Below are 17,535 nucleotides of genomic sequence, written 5' to 3' on the forward strand. Positions count from 1 at the left end.
TTTTTTTTTTTTTTAAAGATTTTATTTATTTATTTGAGAGAGAGAATGAGAGAGAGCACATGAGAGGGGGGAGGGTCAGAGGGAGAAGCAGACTCCCCGCCGAGCAGGGAGCCCGATGCGGGACTCGATCCAGGGACTCCAGGATCATGACCTGAGCCGAAGGCAGTCGCTTAACCGACTGAGCCACCCAGGCGCCCCGAGCCTATGTATTTCTGTAGTCAATTACAATTTCTTCTCATTCATTTCTGATTTTATTTGAGTTTTCTCTCTTATTTACTTAGTACTCTTGCTAAAGTGTTGTCAAATTTATCTTTCAAAAAAACCCAGCTTTTTCTTGACTTTCTATTTTTCTGGTCTCTTACTCATTTTTTTTTTTCCAACTCTGATTTATTATTTCCTTCCTTCTGCTAACTCTGAGCTTTGTTCTTTTACTTCTTTGAGGTGTAAAGTTAGGTTTTTTGTAATCTTTCTCATTTCTTAATATATGCATATATTGCTATAAACTTTTAGAAATGTTTTGCAGCATCCCATTTGTTTTGGTATGTTCTGTTTCCATTTTCATTTGTTTGAAGATACTGATTCAGTCTATTTTTAGTCTGTTGTTTCACTTATTAGTTGTTCAGGAGTTTGTTTAGTTTCCATGTATTTGTAGATTTTCTAGCTATTTTGATATAAGTATAGATATCCCTACTTCCTTTTGGTTTCCACTTGCATAGATTATCTTTTTATCCCTTCACTTTGTATCTTCTGTACATCTTTAAAGCTGAAATAGATCTCTTACTGGCACCACATAGTTGGGTCTTGTTTTCCATATATAAAGTCATTTCATTTGCAAACATAATTTTACTACTTTCTTTCCAACTTGGGTGTCCTTTCCTTTCCTAATTGCTCTGGCTAGATCCTTCAGTACTATGTTTTTTGTTTTTTTGTTTTTATGTTATGCTTTTCCTTTCCCCCAAATTTTTATTTAAGTTCTAGTTATTTGACATATACTATAATATTGGTTTCAGGAGTAGAATTTAGTGATTTATCACTTACATACAATACCCAGTGTTGATCACAACACGTGACCTCCTTAATACCTATCAACCATTTAGCCCATCCCCTGCCTGTCTCCCTCCATCAACCATGTTTTTTCTCAATCATTAGAGTCTCTCTTTTTTTTTTCCCCTTCCCATATGTTCATGTGTTATGTTTCTTAAATTCCATATAGGAGGGAAATTATATGGTATTTGTCTTTTTCTGACGGATTTATTTCACTTAGCATAATACAATCTAGCTCCATCCACATCACATCATTGCAAATGGCAAGATTTCTTTCTTTTTTTTTTTCTCTTTTTTTGATGGCTGAGTAGTTTCAGTGCTATGTTAAATGGAAGTCCTAAAAGTGGCCATCCTGCTTTGGTCTTGATTCTCTAGGAAAAACTTTGAATCTCACTATTGGCTATTCACTGTGTTTTGTTTTGTTTGTTTTTTTAAATATATATATAGCTTTTGTTGTTTCCTTCTATTCTTAGTTTTTGATTTTTGAGTATTTTTATCAGGGAAAAGTTGAATTTTGTCGTATGCTTTTTCTGCATCAACTGAGATAATTTTTCCCCTTCATTCTGTTAATGTGTTATATTACATTTATTAATTTCTACATATTGTACCATCCTTGCATTCCAGGTGTAATCCTTTTACCATATTGTTGAATTTGTTTTAGTAATAACAGTTCTTCCTCATCTTATGATGGGTTGGTGTCCTGATTAACCCATAGTGAGTTGAAAATATTGTAAGTCAAAAATACATTTAATACGCCTAACTTAACAAATATCATAGCTTAGTCTAGCCTGCCTTAAATGTGCTTAGGACACTTAATTTGCCAGCAGTTGTGCAAAACCATCTAATACGAAGCCTCTTTTATAATTGTTAAAAACCTCATGTAATTTACTGAATACTATATTGCAAGTGAAAAACAAAATAGTTATATGGGTACAAAATGATTGTAAATGTTTCAGTTGTTCACCTTCATAATCACATGGCTGACCAGGAGCTGTGGCTCATTGCTGCTGCCCATCATCACGGGGGAGTATTGTACCACATATTGCTAGCCCAGGAAAAGATCAAAATTCAAAATATCATTTCCACTGGATGCCTATCACTTTCACATTATCATAAAGTTGAAAAATCTTGAACCATCTTACATCTGGTACCATCTGTATCTTGTTGAGGAATTTTTACATCAGTGTTCATTTGGGATAGTAGTAGTCTAGTTTTCTTGTGTCTTTGTCTGCTTTTGTATTAAGGTAATGCTGATCTCATAGAGTGAGTAAGAAAGTTCTCTCTCCTCTTTAATTTTTTTGGAATAGTTTGAGAAAATTGGTTTAATTCTTCTTTACTTATTTTATAGAATTCACCTATGAAGCTAATGGGTCCAGGGCTTTTCTTTGGGAGATTTTTGATTACTGATTCACTTTCCTTACTAGTTATAAGTTTATTCTGTTTATTTCTTGATGGTTTAGTCTTGGTAGCTTTGAGCTTCTAGGAATTTGTACATTTCAATCTGGCTATCCAATTTTTTGACATATTTATTCATAGTACTCTCTGATAATGGTTATTTCTGTTATTAGATTTTCATTTCTGATTTTAGTAATTTGTATCTTCTTTCCTGTTTTCTCAGTCCATCTTACTAAAGGTTTGTTAATTTTGATGATTTCATCAAAGAACCAACTTTTGTTTTCATTGATTCCTGTTGTTTTTTAATTTCCTATTTCATTTATCTCTGCTCTAATCTTTATTGTTTCCTTCCTTCTGCAAGCCTTAGGATTATTTTTTTTTATTCTAGTTCTTTAAGTTGTAAAGGTATGTGGTGGTTTTGAGATCATTCTAATTTTTTAAATGTAAGCATTTATACCTGTCAGTTTATCCCCGTAGCACCACTTTGTCCATATCCAAGTTTTGATATGTTTTTGTTTTATTCATTTTTAAGTGTTTAGAAAACACTTCGCTTATGATTTCTTGTTTGATCTGTTGGTTGTTTAATCCTTTTGGCTTTAATATAGTGACTTAGGAGGATTTATTTTCAAATGTTGAATTTTATTCATTCTTGGAATTAACTCCATTTGTTGATGATTTATTGTTTATATAATACTAAATCCTATTTGCTAATTTTTTAAAAAGATTTTGCCTGTGTCCATGTTCAGCTAGTGGATCAGTCTGTAGTTTCTTTTCTTGAAATATATTTGTCTTTTTGTTATTAAAGTAGTGTGGTGGGGCACCTGGGTGGCTCAGTTAGTTAGGCGTCCAGCTCTTGATTTCAGCTTAGGTCATGATCTCAGGGTCATGAGATCAAGCCCCACATCAGGCTTCATGGTTAGTGCAGAGTCTGTTTGAGATTCTCCCTCTCTTTCGGCCCTTTTCCTTGCTCATGTGTGCAAGTGCTCTCTTTTCTCTCTCCTAATAAATAAATAAAATCTTAAAAAAATAAAAATATAAAGTAGTGCTGGTTGGCCTCATAAAACTAGTTAAGAAAATTTCCCTCTTTTTTTCTGGAAGAGGTTGAGTAGAGATGGTAGTATTTCTATGATGTATTTGATAGAATTCATTAGTGAAACTATCTTGGTCTAGTGGTTTCATTGTTTAATTATAAATTCAAGTGCATTAATAGGACTATTCAGGTTATCTATTTCTTCTTGAGTGAGTTTGGTCCTAATTTTTTAAAGAACTGGTCAATGTCTGTTTTTCAGTATTATGGACAAAGAGTTGTTTGTATTATCCCTTTATTAAGCTTTTAAAATATATGGGGTCTGTATATTCTGTATGTTTTACCTCTTTCTCCATGCTTTTGATAGTTTTTTTTTTTCTTCTTTTTTTTTTCCTTGGTCAATTTATCTAATTAAAATTTTTTATCCTTTCAGGAAATCAACACTTGGTTTCATAATCCAGAGAAAGGTTGCTTGTGCTGCTGTGGAATTATCTTACAAATGTCAGTTAAAGTTCTTGATAGTATTATTCAGGTCTTCTATATGTTTTCCAATTATCTATTTGTTCTATCACTTATTGTTAAAGCAGTATCGATGTATTCAAGTGTAATTTTGGGTTTATCTATTTCCCCTTTCAGGTCTGCCGTTTTTTTGTTTTCTATATATTAAAGGTCTTTTGTTAGGTACATAAACATTTAGGACTGTTACATCATTTGGATAGAGTCCTTTATTATTATGAAGTATTCCATTTTTAGTGCTGGTAATATTTGTTTTCTAAAGTCTACTTTGTCTGACATTAATATAACAATTCCAGCTCTATTTGATTAGTGTTTGCCTGGTAAATCTTTTCTCATTCTTTTTAACCTATCTGTTGTCATACTTCAGTTGTGTTCAAGGAAATCATTCTGTGGTCAGGTCTTGCTTTCTTTTAAATCCAGTTTGAAAATTCTGTCCTTAAAATGGTATGCTGAGACTGTTCTCAGTGTGATTATTAATATGATTAGATTGATTGAAATCTGTCTTGTTAGCCACATGCTATTTATTCCATTTCTTTGTTCCCTCTTTTTTTCTGCATTCTTTTGGATTAATTGAATAGTTTTTATGATTCATTTACTCTCCACTATTTGCTTATTATTTTTTCTTTTTTAGTTGTTGACATAAGGTTTACCAAATATACCTTTTTATCATCAGTCCACTTGCAAATAAGACATACTTTGTACGTAGTATAAGGACCTTACCACAATATATTCCCAATTTGGGGCGCCTGGGTGGCTCAGTTGTTAAGCGTCTGCCTTCAGCTCAGGTCATGATCCCAGGGTCCTGGGATCGAGCCCCGCATCGGGCTCTCTGCTCAGCGGGAAGCCTGCTTCTCCCTCTCCCATTCCCCCTGCTTGTGTTCCCTCTCTCGCTGTCTCTCTTTCTGTCAAATAAATAAATAAAAAATATATATATATTCCCAATTTTTTCCCTCCCATATCTTTTGCTATTGTTGTCATAATTGTCACAGAAGACCCTGTACATTACTACTCTTTTTCTTGTAGATCAGAGGTTGGCTAACATCTTCTATAAAGAACCAGTGATATTTTTGGTTTTGTGGGCCACATTGTCTCTTTACAACCACTCAAGTCTGCATTATGGTGTAAAAGTAGCCATATGTAAACAAATGTATAGAAGACATAAAAGGCAAGATTTGGCTCATGGGCCATAGTTTGTTGATGACAGCTTTAAACAATCATTCATCTTATAAAGTATTTAAAGGACAAATATTAATTTTCTCTTTATTATATTTTCAATGTTCTTGTAATGCTGGTCTGCGTACAATGAATTCTTTCAAATTTTGTTTATATCCTTTGTTTTGAATGATGCTTCCTCTGCTATAGAATTCTCAGTGGGCAGATTTTGGAGGTTTTACTTTCCTTTTGGAACTTTAAAAATGTTATTCCATTATCTTCTATCATGGTTTATGATGAGAAATATACTGTAACTTTTACAAATCTTTTCGTATCTTTACTTTCCAGTGTGTTTCTGTCATTTTGCACTGACTTTAAAATTTTTTTTCTGTTTTTGATTTTTAGCAGTTTAAACATATGTATATGTGTTGGTTTTGGTATTTATCTTTCTTGGTGTTCTCTGAGCTTCTTGAATTTGTTGTTTTGTATCTGTCATCAATTTCTACCTCTTCTGAGTTTTTAATTACATGTATGGTAGAATGTCGATGTTTATCCTAGAACTGTTGGATGTTGGACGTTTTGTTTTAATCTTATATTTTAATTATTGTCATTCTTTGTGACTTGCTTGAAGTTACCTCTTTCCTCAGCTCTGTTCAGTCTGTTCATGAGTCTGTTGAAGGTATTCTCCGTCTTTTAACATGGTTTTCATTTCCAGCATTTCTATTTGATTCTCTTTATTGAAGTATAGTTAACATACAATGTTGTATTAGTTTCAGGTGTACAAAACATTGGTTCAATGTGTCATATATTACTCAGTGCTACTATAAGTGTAGTCACCATCTGTCACCATAAAATGTTATTACAATATTATTGACATTCCCTATGCTGTTATCTTTCATCTCTGTGACTTATTTATTCCTTAACTATAAGTTTGTACTTCTAAATACCCTTTATCCATTTCACCTATCCCCCACCTCCCTCCCTTCAGGCAACCACCAATTTGTTCTCTGTATTTATGAGTCTGTTTCTGCTTTGTTTGTTGTTCCTTTATTTTTTAGGTTCCACATATGACAGAAGTCCCATGGTTTTGTCTGCCTGACTTATTTCACTTCACATAATATCCTCTAGGTTCATCCATGTTGTTGCAAATGGCGAGATCTCATTCTTTTTATGGCTGAGTAATATTCCATTGCGTGTATGTATATACATATATACACACACCATATCTTCTTTAGCAGTTTATCTATTGATGGACACTTGGTCTGCCTCCATATTTTGGCTATTGTAAATAATGCTGCAGTAAACATAGGGATGCATGTATCTTCTTAAATTAGTGTTTTTGTTTTCTGTGCGTAAACACCCAGTAGTAGAATTACTGGATCATAAGGTATTTTTTATTTAAGGTTTTATTTATTTATTTGAGAGAGAAAGCATGTGCACAAATGGGGGAGGGGCAGAAGGAGAGGGAAAAGCAGACTTCCCCCTGAGCAGACAGCCTGATGTGGGGCTCAATCCCAGGACCCTGAGTTCAATGACCTGAGCTGCAGGCAGAGGCTTAACTGACTGAGCCATCCAGGTGCCCTGACCATATGGTATTTCTATTTTTAATTTTTTGAGGAACCTCCATACTTTTTCCACAGTGGCTGCACCAATTTACAGTCCCATCAACAGTGCACAAGGGTCCCTTTTTTTCCCACATTCTTGCCAAGATTTGTTATTTCTTGTCTTTTTGATTCTAGCCATACTGACAGATGTAAGGTGTTTTGACTTTCAGTTCCCTGATGATTAGTGGTGTTGAACATCTTTTCACGTGTCTGTTGGTCATCTGTGTGTCTTCTTTGGAAAAAATACTCAAGTCTTCTGCCCATATTTTAATCAAATTATTTTTTCATTTTTTTTGTTGTTGGTGGTGGTACTGGTGTTGTATCTGTGATTTGGAGATATCTTCTTCTGTTTAGTAGGTTGCCTTTTAATTTTGTTCATGGTTTCCTTTGCTGTGAAAAAGATTTTATTTTGATATAGTCCCAATAGTTTATTTTGCTGACATAACTAGAAAAAATTTGCTAAGGCCAATGTCAGAGATTGCTGTTTTCTTATAGGGAGAGATATAGTTGCAGGTCTCACATTTAGGTCTTTAATCTAGGTCTTTAATCCCTTTTGAGCTTATTTTTTTGTATACTGTGAGAAAGTGGTCCAGTTTCATTTCTTTGCGTGTAGCTATCTAGCTTTACCAGCACCATTTATAGAAGAGTCTTTCTTTTTACCATTGTGTATTCTTGCCTCTTTTGTTATAGACTAATTGACCATATAAACATGGGTTTAGTTCTGGGCCCCCTATTATGTCCCATTGATTTATGTGTCTTATTTTTGGCCAATACCATACTGTTTTGATTGCCACAGCTTTGTGTAGCATACCTTGAAATCTGGTATTATGATACCTTTAACTTAATTCTTCTTCACAAGATAGCTTTGACTCTTTGAGATCTTGTGGTTCTATACAAATTTTAGCATTATTTGTTTCAGTTCTGTGAAAAATGCTGTTGATATTTTGATAGAGTTTACATTGAGTCTCTAGATTGCTTTGGTTCATACAGACATTTCAACAATATTAATTCTTCCAAACCATGAGCATGGAACATCTTTACATTTATTTGTGTCCTCTTTAATTTTTTTCATCAGTGTGTTATAGTTTCAGAGTACAGGTTTTTCACCTCCTTGGTTAAGTTTATTCTTAGATATTTTATTATTTTTGGTGTTATTGTAAATAAAATTGTTTTCTTAATTTCTCTTTCTGCTACTTTGTCATTAATACATAGATAATGCAACAGATTTCTATATATTATTCTTGTATCTTGCAACTTTAACTTTTTCGTTTATTCTTAGTAATCACATATGCAAATAGTGACAGTTTTGCTTCTTCTTTACCAGTTTTAATACCTTTTATTTCTTGTCTGATTACTGCAGCTAGGAGTTCAGTACTATACTGAATAAAAATGGTGAGGGTGGACATCCTTGTTTCATTCCTGATAGAGGAAAAACCTTCAATTTTTCACCATTGGGTGGGATGTTAACTGTGGGTTTTTAATATGTGGCCATTATTAAAAAAAAAAAAAAAAAAATATGTGGCCATTATTAGGTTATGTTACCTCTAAACGCACTTTGTTGAGAGTTTATCATGAATGAGTATATTATTATGTCAGTTGCTATTTCTGCATCTGTTGAGCTGATCATATGATTTTTATCCTTTCTCTTGTTAATGTGATGTATTACATTGATTGTTTTGTGAATATTGAAACACCCTTGCATCCCTAGAATAAATCCTACTTGATTGTGGTGAATGATCCTTTTAATATATTGTTGAATTGTGCTTGCTGGTATTTTGTTGAGGAGTTTGCATCTATGTTCATCAGAGTTTTTGGCCTCCAGTTTTCTTTTTGTGTGTTGTCTTTGTCTAGTTTTGGTGTCAGGATAATGCTGGCCTCATAGAATGAATTTGGAAGTTTTACTTCTGTTTTGGGGAATAGTTTGAGAATAAGTATTAACTCTTCTTTAAATGTTTGGTAGAATTCACCTGTGAATCCATTGGGTTTGGACAATTTTTTTTTTTTTTTTAATAGAGTGCAAGTTGTGGGAGGGGCACAGGGAGAAGAAGAATCCTAAGCAGGGTCCATACGCAGAGCAGAACCCCATGTGGTTCTTGCTGTCTTGACCCTGAGGTCATGACCTCTGCCAAAATCAAGTTGGGTGCTTAACTGACTAAGCCACTCAGGCGCCCCTTGTCCCAATTTGTTGGTATGTAATTTTTCATTATATTCTCTTAAAAATCTTTACATTTCTGTGGTGTTGGTGATTATTTCTCCCTCATTTCTCATTTCATTTATTTGAGTCCTCTCTTTCTTGGTTAGTCTGGCTTAAAGTTTATCAATTTTATCTTTTCAAGGAACCAGTTTCTGGTTTCATTGATCTTTTTCTTTCTTTTTTCTGTTTCTTCTTTTTTTTTTTTTTTTTTTGTCGCTATTTTATTTATTTCTGCTCTAAACATTATCATTTCCTTCCTTCTACTGTTTTTGGCTAGGTTTGTTCTTTTGCTAGCTCTTCTCGGTGTGGGTTTGGTTATTTATTTGAGACCTTTTTTTTTGTTTCTTGAGATAGGCCTGTATTGCTATAAACTTCTCTCTTAGAACTGCTTTTGCTGTGTCCCAATGATTTTGTACTGGTGTATTTTCACTTTCATTTGTCTCCGTGTATTTTTTTATTTCCTCTTTAACTTCATCATTGACCCATTCACTGTTTTGTAGCATGTTGTTTAGCTTCCCTGTATTTATGTTCTTTCCAGATTTTTCTCTTGTAATTGATTTCTAGTTTCATACTATTATGGTCAAAAGATGCTATATATGATTTTAATCTTCTTAAATTTATTGAGACTTGTTTTTTGTGATATGTATTGGAGAATGTTGCATGTGCATGTGAAAAGAACGTATATTCTTCTGTTTATGGATAGAATGTTCTTTATATATCTTAATTCCCATCTGGTTTAATGTGTCATTCAGAGCTACTTTTTCCTCATTGATTTTCTGTGTGGATTATCTATCCATTGATACAGTGGGGTTTTAAAGACCTCTACTATTTTTGTAATACTGTCAATTTCTCCATTTCTGTCTGTTAATGTTTGCTTTATATATTTAGGTGCTTCTATTTTGGGTGTATAGATACTTACAATCATTATATCTTCTTGTTGGATTGATCCCTTTATCGTTATGTAATGCCCTTCTTTGTCTTTTGCTACAGTCTTTGTTTTAAAGTTTATTTTGTCTCTTACTAGTATCGCTACCACAGTTTTTCTTTTCTTTTTTTTTCTGGATGGTGTATGTTTTTCCAGATCTCCTTCACTTTCAGTGTGTGTGTATCGTTAGGTCTGAAGTGAATCTCTTGTGGGCAGAATATAGATGGGTCTTGTTCTGTTATCCATTCAGTAGCCCTGTGTCTTTTGATTTAGTCCATTTACATTTAAATTATTGATAGGTATGTACTTATTGCCATTTTGTTAATTTTTTGTTGTTTTAGTTTTACTCTATGTCTTCTCTTAACTTGGTTTGATGGCTTTCTTTAGTGTTATGCTTGGATTCTGTGTGTGTGTGCGTGTGTGTGTGTGTGTGTGTATCCATTATAGGATTTTGGTTTGTGGTTTCCATTAGTTCATATGTAACATGCATACCAGTCTATGTTAATGTTTGCTTAAATTCAAACACATTCTGAAAGCACTAAGTTTTTACTCCCCCTTTGTTTTATATATATATATATATATAGTCATATCTTTTTCTTTTGTGTATGCCTTGAATGATTTTTGTAAATATAATTCATTTTACTGCTTTTGTGTCTTAACCTCCATACTGGCTTTATAAGTGATTCATCTACTACTTTTACTATATGTGTGCTTTTACCTGTGAAATGTTCTCTTTTATAATTTTTTTATCTGTAATTATGGCCTCTTCTTTTGATTTGAAAAAGCATGTTTATCATGTAAGGCTGTTTTAATGGTGATGAATTCCTTTAACTTTTGATTGGAAAACTACCTCTTGTTCTATTCTGAATTATAACCTTGCTGGGTCTTCTTGGTTGCAAGTTTGTTTGTTTGTTTTTCCCTTTCATCCCTTTGAATATGTCATGCCACTTTCCTCTGGCCTCCACAGTTCTGCTGAGAAATTAGCTGATAGCCTTATGGAGTTTCCTTTGTATGTAACTGTTTACTTTTCTCTTGCTGATTTTAAAATTCTCTCTTTATCATTACTTTTTGCCATTTTACTTATGTGTCTTGATGTGGACCTTGGGTTCATCTTGTTGCGGGCTGTGGGTGCTTCTTGGATCTGATATCTGTTTCCTTACCCACATTAGGGAAGTTTTCAGCTTTATTTTTTCAAATAAATTTTCTCCTCACTTCTCTCTTTCCTTTTTCTGTTATCTCTGTAACAGGGATGCTATTACACTTGGTGATGAGTTTCCTTAACCCATTCTTATTTTTTTATTAATCTCTTTTCTCTTTGTTGTTTGGCTTGGTTTGCTTCCCATTGCCCTGTCTTCCAGATCACTGATCTGTTCTTTTGCATCCTCTAGTTTTTTGATTCCCTCTAATGTTTTTTTTCTTTCTTTTTTTAATCTCAGCAGTTGAGTTCTTTATCTCTGTTTTTTCTTTTTAAGATTTTATTTATTTATCTATTTGACAGAGAGAGAGAGTGCACGCACACAAGCAGAGGGAGAGGGAGAAGCAAGCTCCCCATTGGGCAAGGAGCCCAATGTGGGACTTGATCCCAGGACACTGGGATCATGACCTAAGCCAAAGGCAGATCTGATATCTCAGATCAGTGACTGAGCTACCCAGGTGTCCCTGACTGGTTCTTTTTCTATACATTTCTGTGTTGAAGTTCTGAGTTCATCCACTCTGTTGTCAAATAAAGTGACTGTGTTTATGACCACTACTTTGATTTGAATTCTCTATCAGGCATATTTGCTTATCTTAATTTCATTGAACTCTTTTGATGTGATTTGTCTTGTTCCTTCATTTGGGACATATTTCTCCATCTTCTCATTTTGTCTGACTCTCTGTTTATGTCCCTATATTAGGGAGGTCAGCTGTGTCTCCTTGTCTTAAAACTGGTGCCTTCTGTAGAAGAGATCCTGTGGTATCCTGTAAGTCCTTCTTTGGTCACCAGAAACAGGTGCTCCAGGGGTGTCTCCTCTGCATGCTGTGTGTGCCCTAATGTGGCTGAACTGCATTTGTCTTCAGTCCAGCCAACTGCAATGACCTGATTTGCCTGCTTTGGGCAAACAAGGAAGAATTTGTGCAATTGAGAAGTCTGTTTGAGGCCTCTGCAATCTCGTAGGTGGGTGGGGTCAGCAGTCAGGGTGTCTGAACTTAGCCTGTCTACCACAGCTGTGGGATACCAAACAGTAAACTTTACTTTTTGCTCAGCCAGTGAAGAGGCTTTGATGCTGGAACTGTGGGCATTCTGGTGTGTGGGATTATCTTCCCCTCTCCCCAGGGCAGGCATCACTTTTGAGTGGTGCTGGTCCCTGCCGGGGCTGCTTGCAGGTAATGGTGGGGGCAGGAACCACTTTGGTGGGATGCTTGTCAATGCAGGAGGGTTCGATGGGCAGATCTGCATGTAAATAGTGCTAGCAAGATAGGTAGAGAGTGTTATGCTGGCTCCTGCAAGTGTCCAGCTATCTAGGATCAGGGAGGGGAAGAGAAGTGGCATCCACCAGTACTTTTGTTTCTAGAGAAGTCTCCTGATGATCCCTACCCCTCTAGCATATGTTCTGAAATTACTAAGTAGATCTCCTTCATGTATACCCCAGGCACTTTTCAAACTGCTACTATTGTGCTATGTTTCTGGCTGAGTTATTTGTTATTCTGGCTTTTTAAAGGCAGGACTCTGTTTCCTGTTATTGTCTGACTCTCCTGGAGTTAAGCCCAGCTAATTTTTAAAGTATGTGGAGTTAAGTTTTGCTGATACCAAAAGCTCCTGAAGTTAAGGCCCATTGGTTTTCAAGGCCAGATGTTATGGGGACTCATCTTCACAGTGCATTTCCCAGTGTCTTGGGTGCCTGGTGTGAGGTTTAATCCTCTCCTTTCTCTTTGCTTGTAGTGTAAGTCCTGTTTGTGGTTAATCTCACCCAGTGTTTTGGTTCCCAACTGTGTCTCCACGGCTCCTACCCTTTTTGATGTGACCCCCTGTCTATGATTAACTTTGGAAGGTCTTTTCTGCCAGTCTTCAGATCATTTTCAGAGCTAGTTACATAAATGTAGCTATAATCTCAGAGGTGTGTCCATGGGGGGAGGTGAGCTTGGGATCAACCTACTCTATCTTCCCTGAACTATTTGATTCTTAGTTTTCGTCTCTGCTGATATTTCCCACCTGATCCACATATGATGGCTGTCTTTCCATTAGATCCTTTAATGTTTTAATCATAGTAATTTTATATTCCTTGTCTAATTATTTATATATCTGTTTCGTATTGGAGTCTGCTTCTGTTGACTATTTTGCCTCTTGACAGTTATTTTTTTCTTGCTTTTTTATATGCCTTATACTTTTTGTTGAACATGGGTTATCTTGTGTAGTGATAATAGTGTTTATGTCTGGAACTGGGCTTGCCTTTCTGCTAAATCTTTAGTTTGAAGTAATGTTTTATATGTTTGAAAGAAACAGTAAGTTACCTATATATAAGGGAAACTATCATAAGCTCTGTGGAGTTAAATGTATCCTAATTTATTTGCCATTATCTTTTTATTACCTTCTTTGTAATTACTTTTGGGGGTCTTATTCTATATAAAGCATTCTCTATAATTTTTAAAACAGGCTTTTAGGGAATGAACTGAACTTATCCCCGTTTTACAAATGGAAACTTAAGTAAAATTAAACACCTATCAAATAGTAGAATGGGAACTTGATTCTCCAGGTGTCTGATTTCATATCTTATGTCCTTAACTATTACCCTGTTTAGATTCATCATTTGACTTCACCTAAAAAAAAAGGATTGGGTATCACTTATATTGAAGGCCCTGTGATATGTGCTATGGAGAGACAACATGATCAATATGATATCTGCATTTAATAAAATGTTAGGGGTGCCTGGGTGGCTCAGTCAGTTAAATGTCTGACTCTTGGTTTCAGTTCAGGTCATGATCTCATGGGTCATGAGATAGAGCCCCTTGTTGGGCTCTGAGCTTAGTGGGGAGTCTGTTTGAAGATTCTCTCCCTCTGCGCCTCCCCCCGCACTTGTGCCTGGTGCCTTGCACTGTCTTGTGCTCTGTAAAATCTTTTTAAAAATAATAAAATGAAATGCTAATATTCTAAGAATAGACCTTAAAGAATATCCCTTTTCACTACACAATTGAAATAGTAGAAATATGCAGTAATCTTATTTATAAATGATACTTAGTTTATATGTGTTAGAGAAACCTCTGGTTGCTGTGATGATTCATAACCATTTTAAGTGGTCCAGCCATCCTCATGAGGAGGATCATCATTGGCTTATTTCCCATGCCATTACTTATTCAGAACTCATGAGTGATGTAGTCCAAAAGATACTGTACAAAGATAAATTGGATTGTGGAGCACAGTATGGAGATAGACATTTGGAAATGATAATTTGATACGATACAAAGCTGAAAGAAAGTAATAATGAGGAACAAAGAACATTCTCCTCAAACCTTAGAGGATAACTTCAGTGAGGATAAGGAGGAAGAAAAATCAGTAGATAAGAATGAAATGGTTAGGGTATTAGGAGAATCAACAATATAGCAATGCTGTCCAGTAGAACTTTCTGTGATAATGATAATGTTCTTTATCTGTGTTATTCAATACAGTAGAAAATACTAGTCACTTTAAAGCTAGAGAATTTCCCAAGCACCGTCAACATGGGACTTAATCCACTGGTTTTGATGGTTGGTTTACTTCTGTCAATTATGTTTTGGGAAATCTGACTTTCTTGCTCATTTACTTCTCCTCTTCATGTTTTTGCCTCAATTTGGACAGGTAATTCCTTACTGTCCAGCTCTTTGGCTTTAAGAAGTTTTTTGTAATCCATATTTTATTTAATAATTTTTTTCATGGAAATGTTGGCCTATGTAACCTAATCTATTACTAGAAACAGTAATCTTTTGTTTTGAATTTCATGGAAGAATGGTATACTTACAATTTTTCTAGGCTTCTTGGCATAATCTTTCTTTTATATGTTCCTCCTTTACTATTTTGTGTCAACTTTTTTTTTTTAATTTTTTTGTAGGATTTTTTTAATAAGTTCCATGTTGAGAATTTTTTTTTACTGTGATTCTTGATTGGTACTGTTCTTTTTATAAGCTAGGCTAGTAGGTAGCTTAGATGTTTGATCAATTGTTTCCAGACACTTTTCTTACCAGCACTTTTCTGTATATAATATACTCCCTTCATGGCTAGCCATAAGCTTCCCTAAAGCACTTCATGTATTATAGATTACTTTTTTCTACCTCTTGTATTCTTATTGCTATTCTTATTTTCAGAGTGGATAGAAGACATAGACATCTTTTTTTTTTTTTTCTGTAAACTGTAAGGAAAGTTCTGTCTTGTTTTTCTAGATGGGGCTGCTCTGTACATGGCAGGTCTACTATAAAGTCATATAATTTAGTTCTCTGCCAGTTTCTAACCTTGTAGTTCCTATATTTCCACATGCTTCTCTTTTGGTACCATCGTATTTCTCTCCATGCCTTAAATAGCATGTTGGTTGATTTAGAAATAAGTAGCATTTTTCTAATGGCCTTTCTTACAGGGAGAAATTAATTTTTTTTCTTGAATCTTCTTAATTGCCCCAAATTAGAAGCATCCATGGTATCTTCCAGTAGGTGAATGGATAGACTGTAGTACATCCATGCAATGAGTTATCATGCGGCAGTAAAAAGAATGATCTATAAATCCACAAAAAGACATAAATGAACCTTAATTATGTATTGCTAAGTGTAAGAAGCCAGTCTGAAAAAGTTACTGTTATGATTCCACCTATGTAGCATTGTGGAAAAGACAAAACAATAGAGATACTGAAAAGATCAGTTATTATCCAGGGAATTAAGGGAGTGAGGGAGGAGGGATGAATAGATGGATGTCAGAGGGTTCTGAGGTCTGTAAAACTATTCTGCATGATACTGTAATGGTGGGCAGATATGCTTATGTCAGAAGCCATACAACTGTACACCACAAAGAGTGAACCCTAATGTAAATTGTGGACTTTGGTTAATAGTGATGTATCAATATTGGTCCATCACATGTAACAAATATACCACATAAAGGCAAGATATTAATAACAACCATATGTGGGTTGGGGAGTGGGTTTGTAAGAGGAGAATATATGGAAACTGTACTTCCTGTGCAATTTTTCTGTAAACCTAATCTGGAAAGTAAAACCTATAACTAAAATATATTCATACTTGATAAAGAGTTCATAAATAGACTAAAGTAATTAAATAACTGTAGGTAGTATCTAAATAAAGTAACAAAACAGCAACTTATATGAGAATGTGTTTCTTTTCTGTTGTTAACAATTTGGTCTTTATTCTGCCTTCTTAAATTTTTTTTTAGAATTCCTCCAGTCATTCTTGTTTCTGTATTTATTTTTCTTTTTGGTCTTTTCTATTAGGTGTACTAGCCCTATCTTGGTACCCACCTGGTACAAATGATGAAAATGGAGAAAATACTGATGACTTGGTACCGACTATTTTGGATAAAGCTCATAAATATAATCTGAAGGTATTTAATTTTATTTTTTTTGGAGATATCGATATTAGTATCAGGTGTTCAACATAATGATTTGGTGTGTTTATTTTGTGAAATGATCATCACAGTAAGTCTAGCTAACATTCATTACACAATTACAAATTTGTGTGTGTGTGTGTTAAGAATTTTTAAGATCTGTTCTCTTAGTGGCTTTCAAATGTATCATACAATGTTAACTGTAGTCACTATGCTGTACATTATATACCTAGGTCTTTTTTATTTTATGACTGGAAGTTTGTACCTTTTAACCATCTTCACCCATTTCACCCCCTCCCCACCCCCACCTCAGACAACCATACATCTGTTATCTGTGTCAATGAGGTGTTTTAGGATATTTGTCTCTGTCTGACAGACTTACTTCACGTAGCATAATGTCCTCAAGGTCCATCTATGTTGTAGCAAATGGCGAGATTTCCTTCTTTTTGTGGCAGAATAATATTTGCCTTTATATATACCACATTTTCTTTCTCCATCCATCCATTAATGGACATTTAGGTTATTTCCATTTCTTGGTTATTGTAAACACAGGCACACCTCATTTTGTTGCGCTTAGATTTTGTGCTTTGTAGATACTACACTTTTTTTAAAAAATTGAAGTTTTAGGGCAACCCTGCATATAGCAAATATATTTTCCAACAGCTTTTGCTTCATGTTCTGTGTCACGTTTTGGTAATTCTCACAATATTTCAAACTTTTTCATTATATTTGTTAAGGTGATCGGTGATGAGTGATTATGACTTGCTGAAAGATCAAATAATGGCTAGCATTTTTTAGCAATAAAGTATTTTTTAGTTAAGACACATACATTGTTTTTTAGACATAATGCTATTGCAAACTTAACAGACTACAGTGTAGTATAAGCTGAACTTTTTTATGCACCGGGAAGCCAAAAAATCCATTTGACTCCTTTTTTGCAATATTCATTTTATAGTGATGGTCTGGAACCGAACCTGTAATGTCTCTGAGGTATGCATGTAATTGTGCAGTAAGCATCACTATTTTTTCAAACTTGTTTTTGTTTCCTTTGGATAAATACCAGAAAGGGAATTGCTGGATCATATGGTAGTTTTATTTTTAATATTTTAAAGTACTTCCATAGTG

The 17,535-nt window shown here is 34.5% G+C and overlaps 1 protein-coding gene across 4 annotated transcripts in view; it reads left to right on the plus strand.

Moving 5' to 3' along the window:
* Window positions 1-17,535, plus strand: part of MANEA (mannosidase endo-alpha) — a 57,112-nt gene that overhangs the window by 21,446 nt on the left and 18,131 nt on the right. For all 4 annotated transcript variants that reach the window (XM_031030195.2, XM_081828672.1, XM_081828673.1 and 1 more), the window contains one exon: window positions 16,298-16,407. In XM_031030195.2, coding sequence (XP_030886055.1) covers window positions 16,298-16,407 — 110 coding nt within the window. The remainder of the gene's footprint in view (window positions 1-16,297; window positions 16,408-17,535) is intronic.

This window comes from Leptonychotes weddellii, chromosome 8 (genome assembly GCF_054177405.1).
Source record: "Leptonychotes weddellii isolate Sample4059 chromosome 8, ASM5417740v2, whole genome shotgun sequence".
NCBI lineage: Eukaryota > Metazoa > Chordata > Mammalia > Carnivora > Phocidae > Leptonychotes > Leptonychotes weddellii.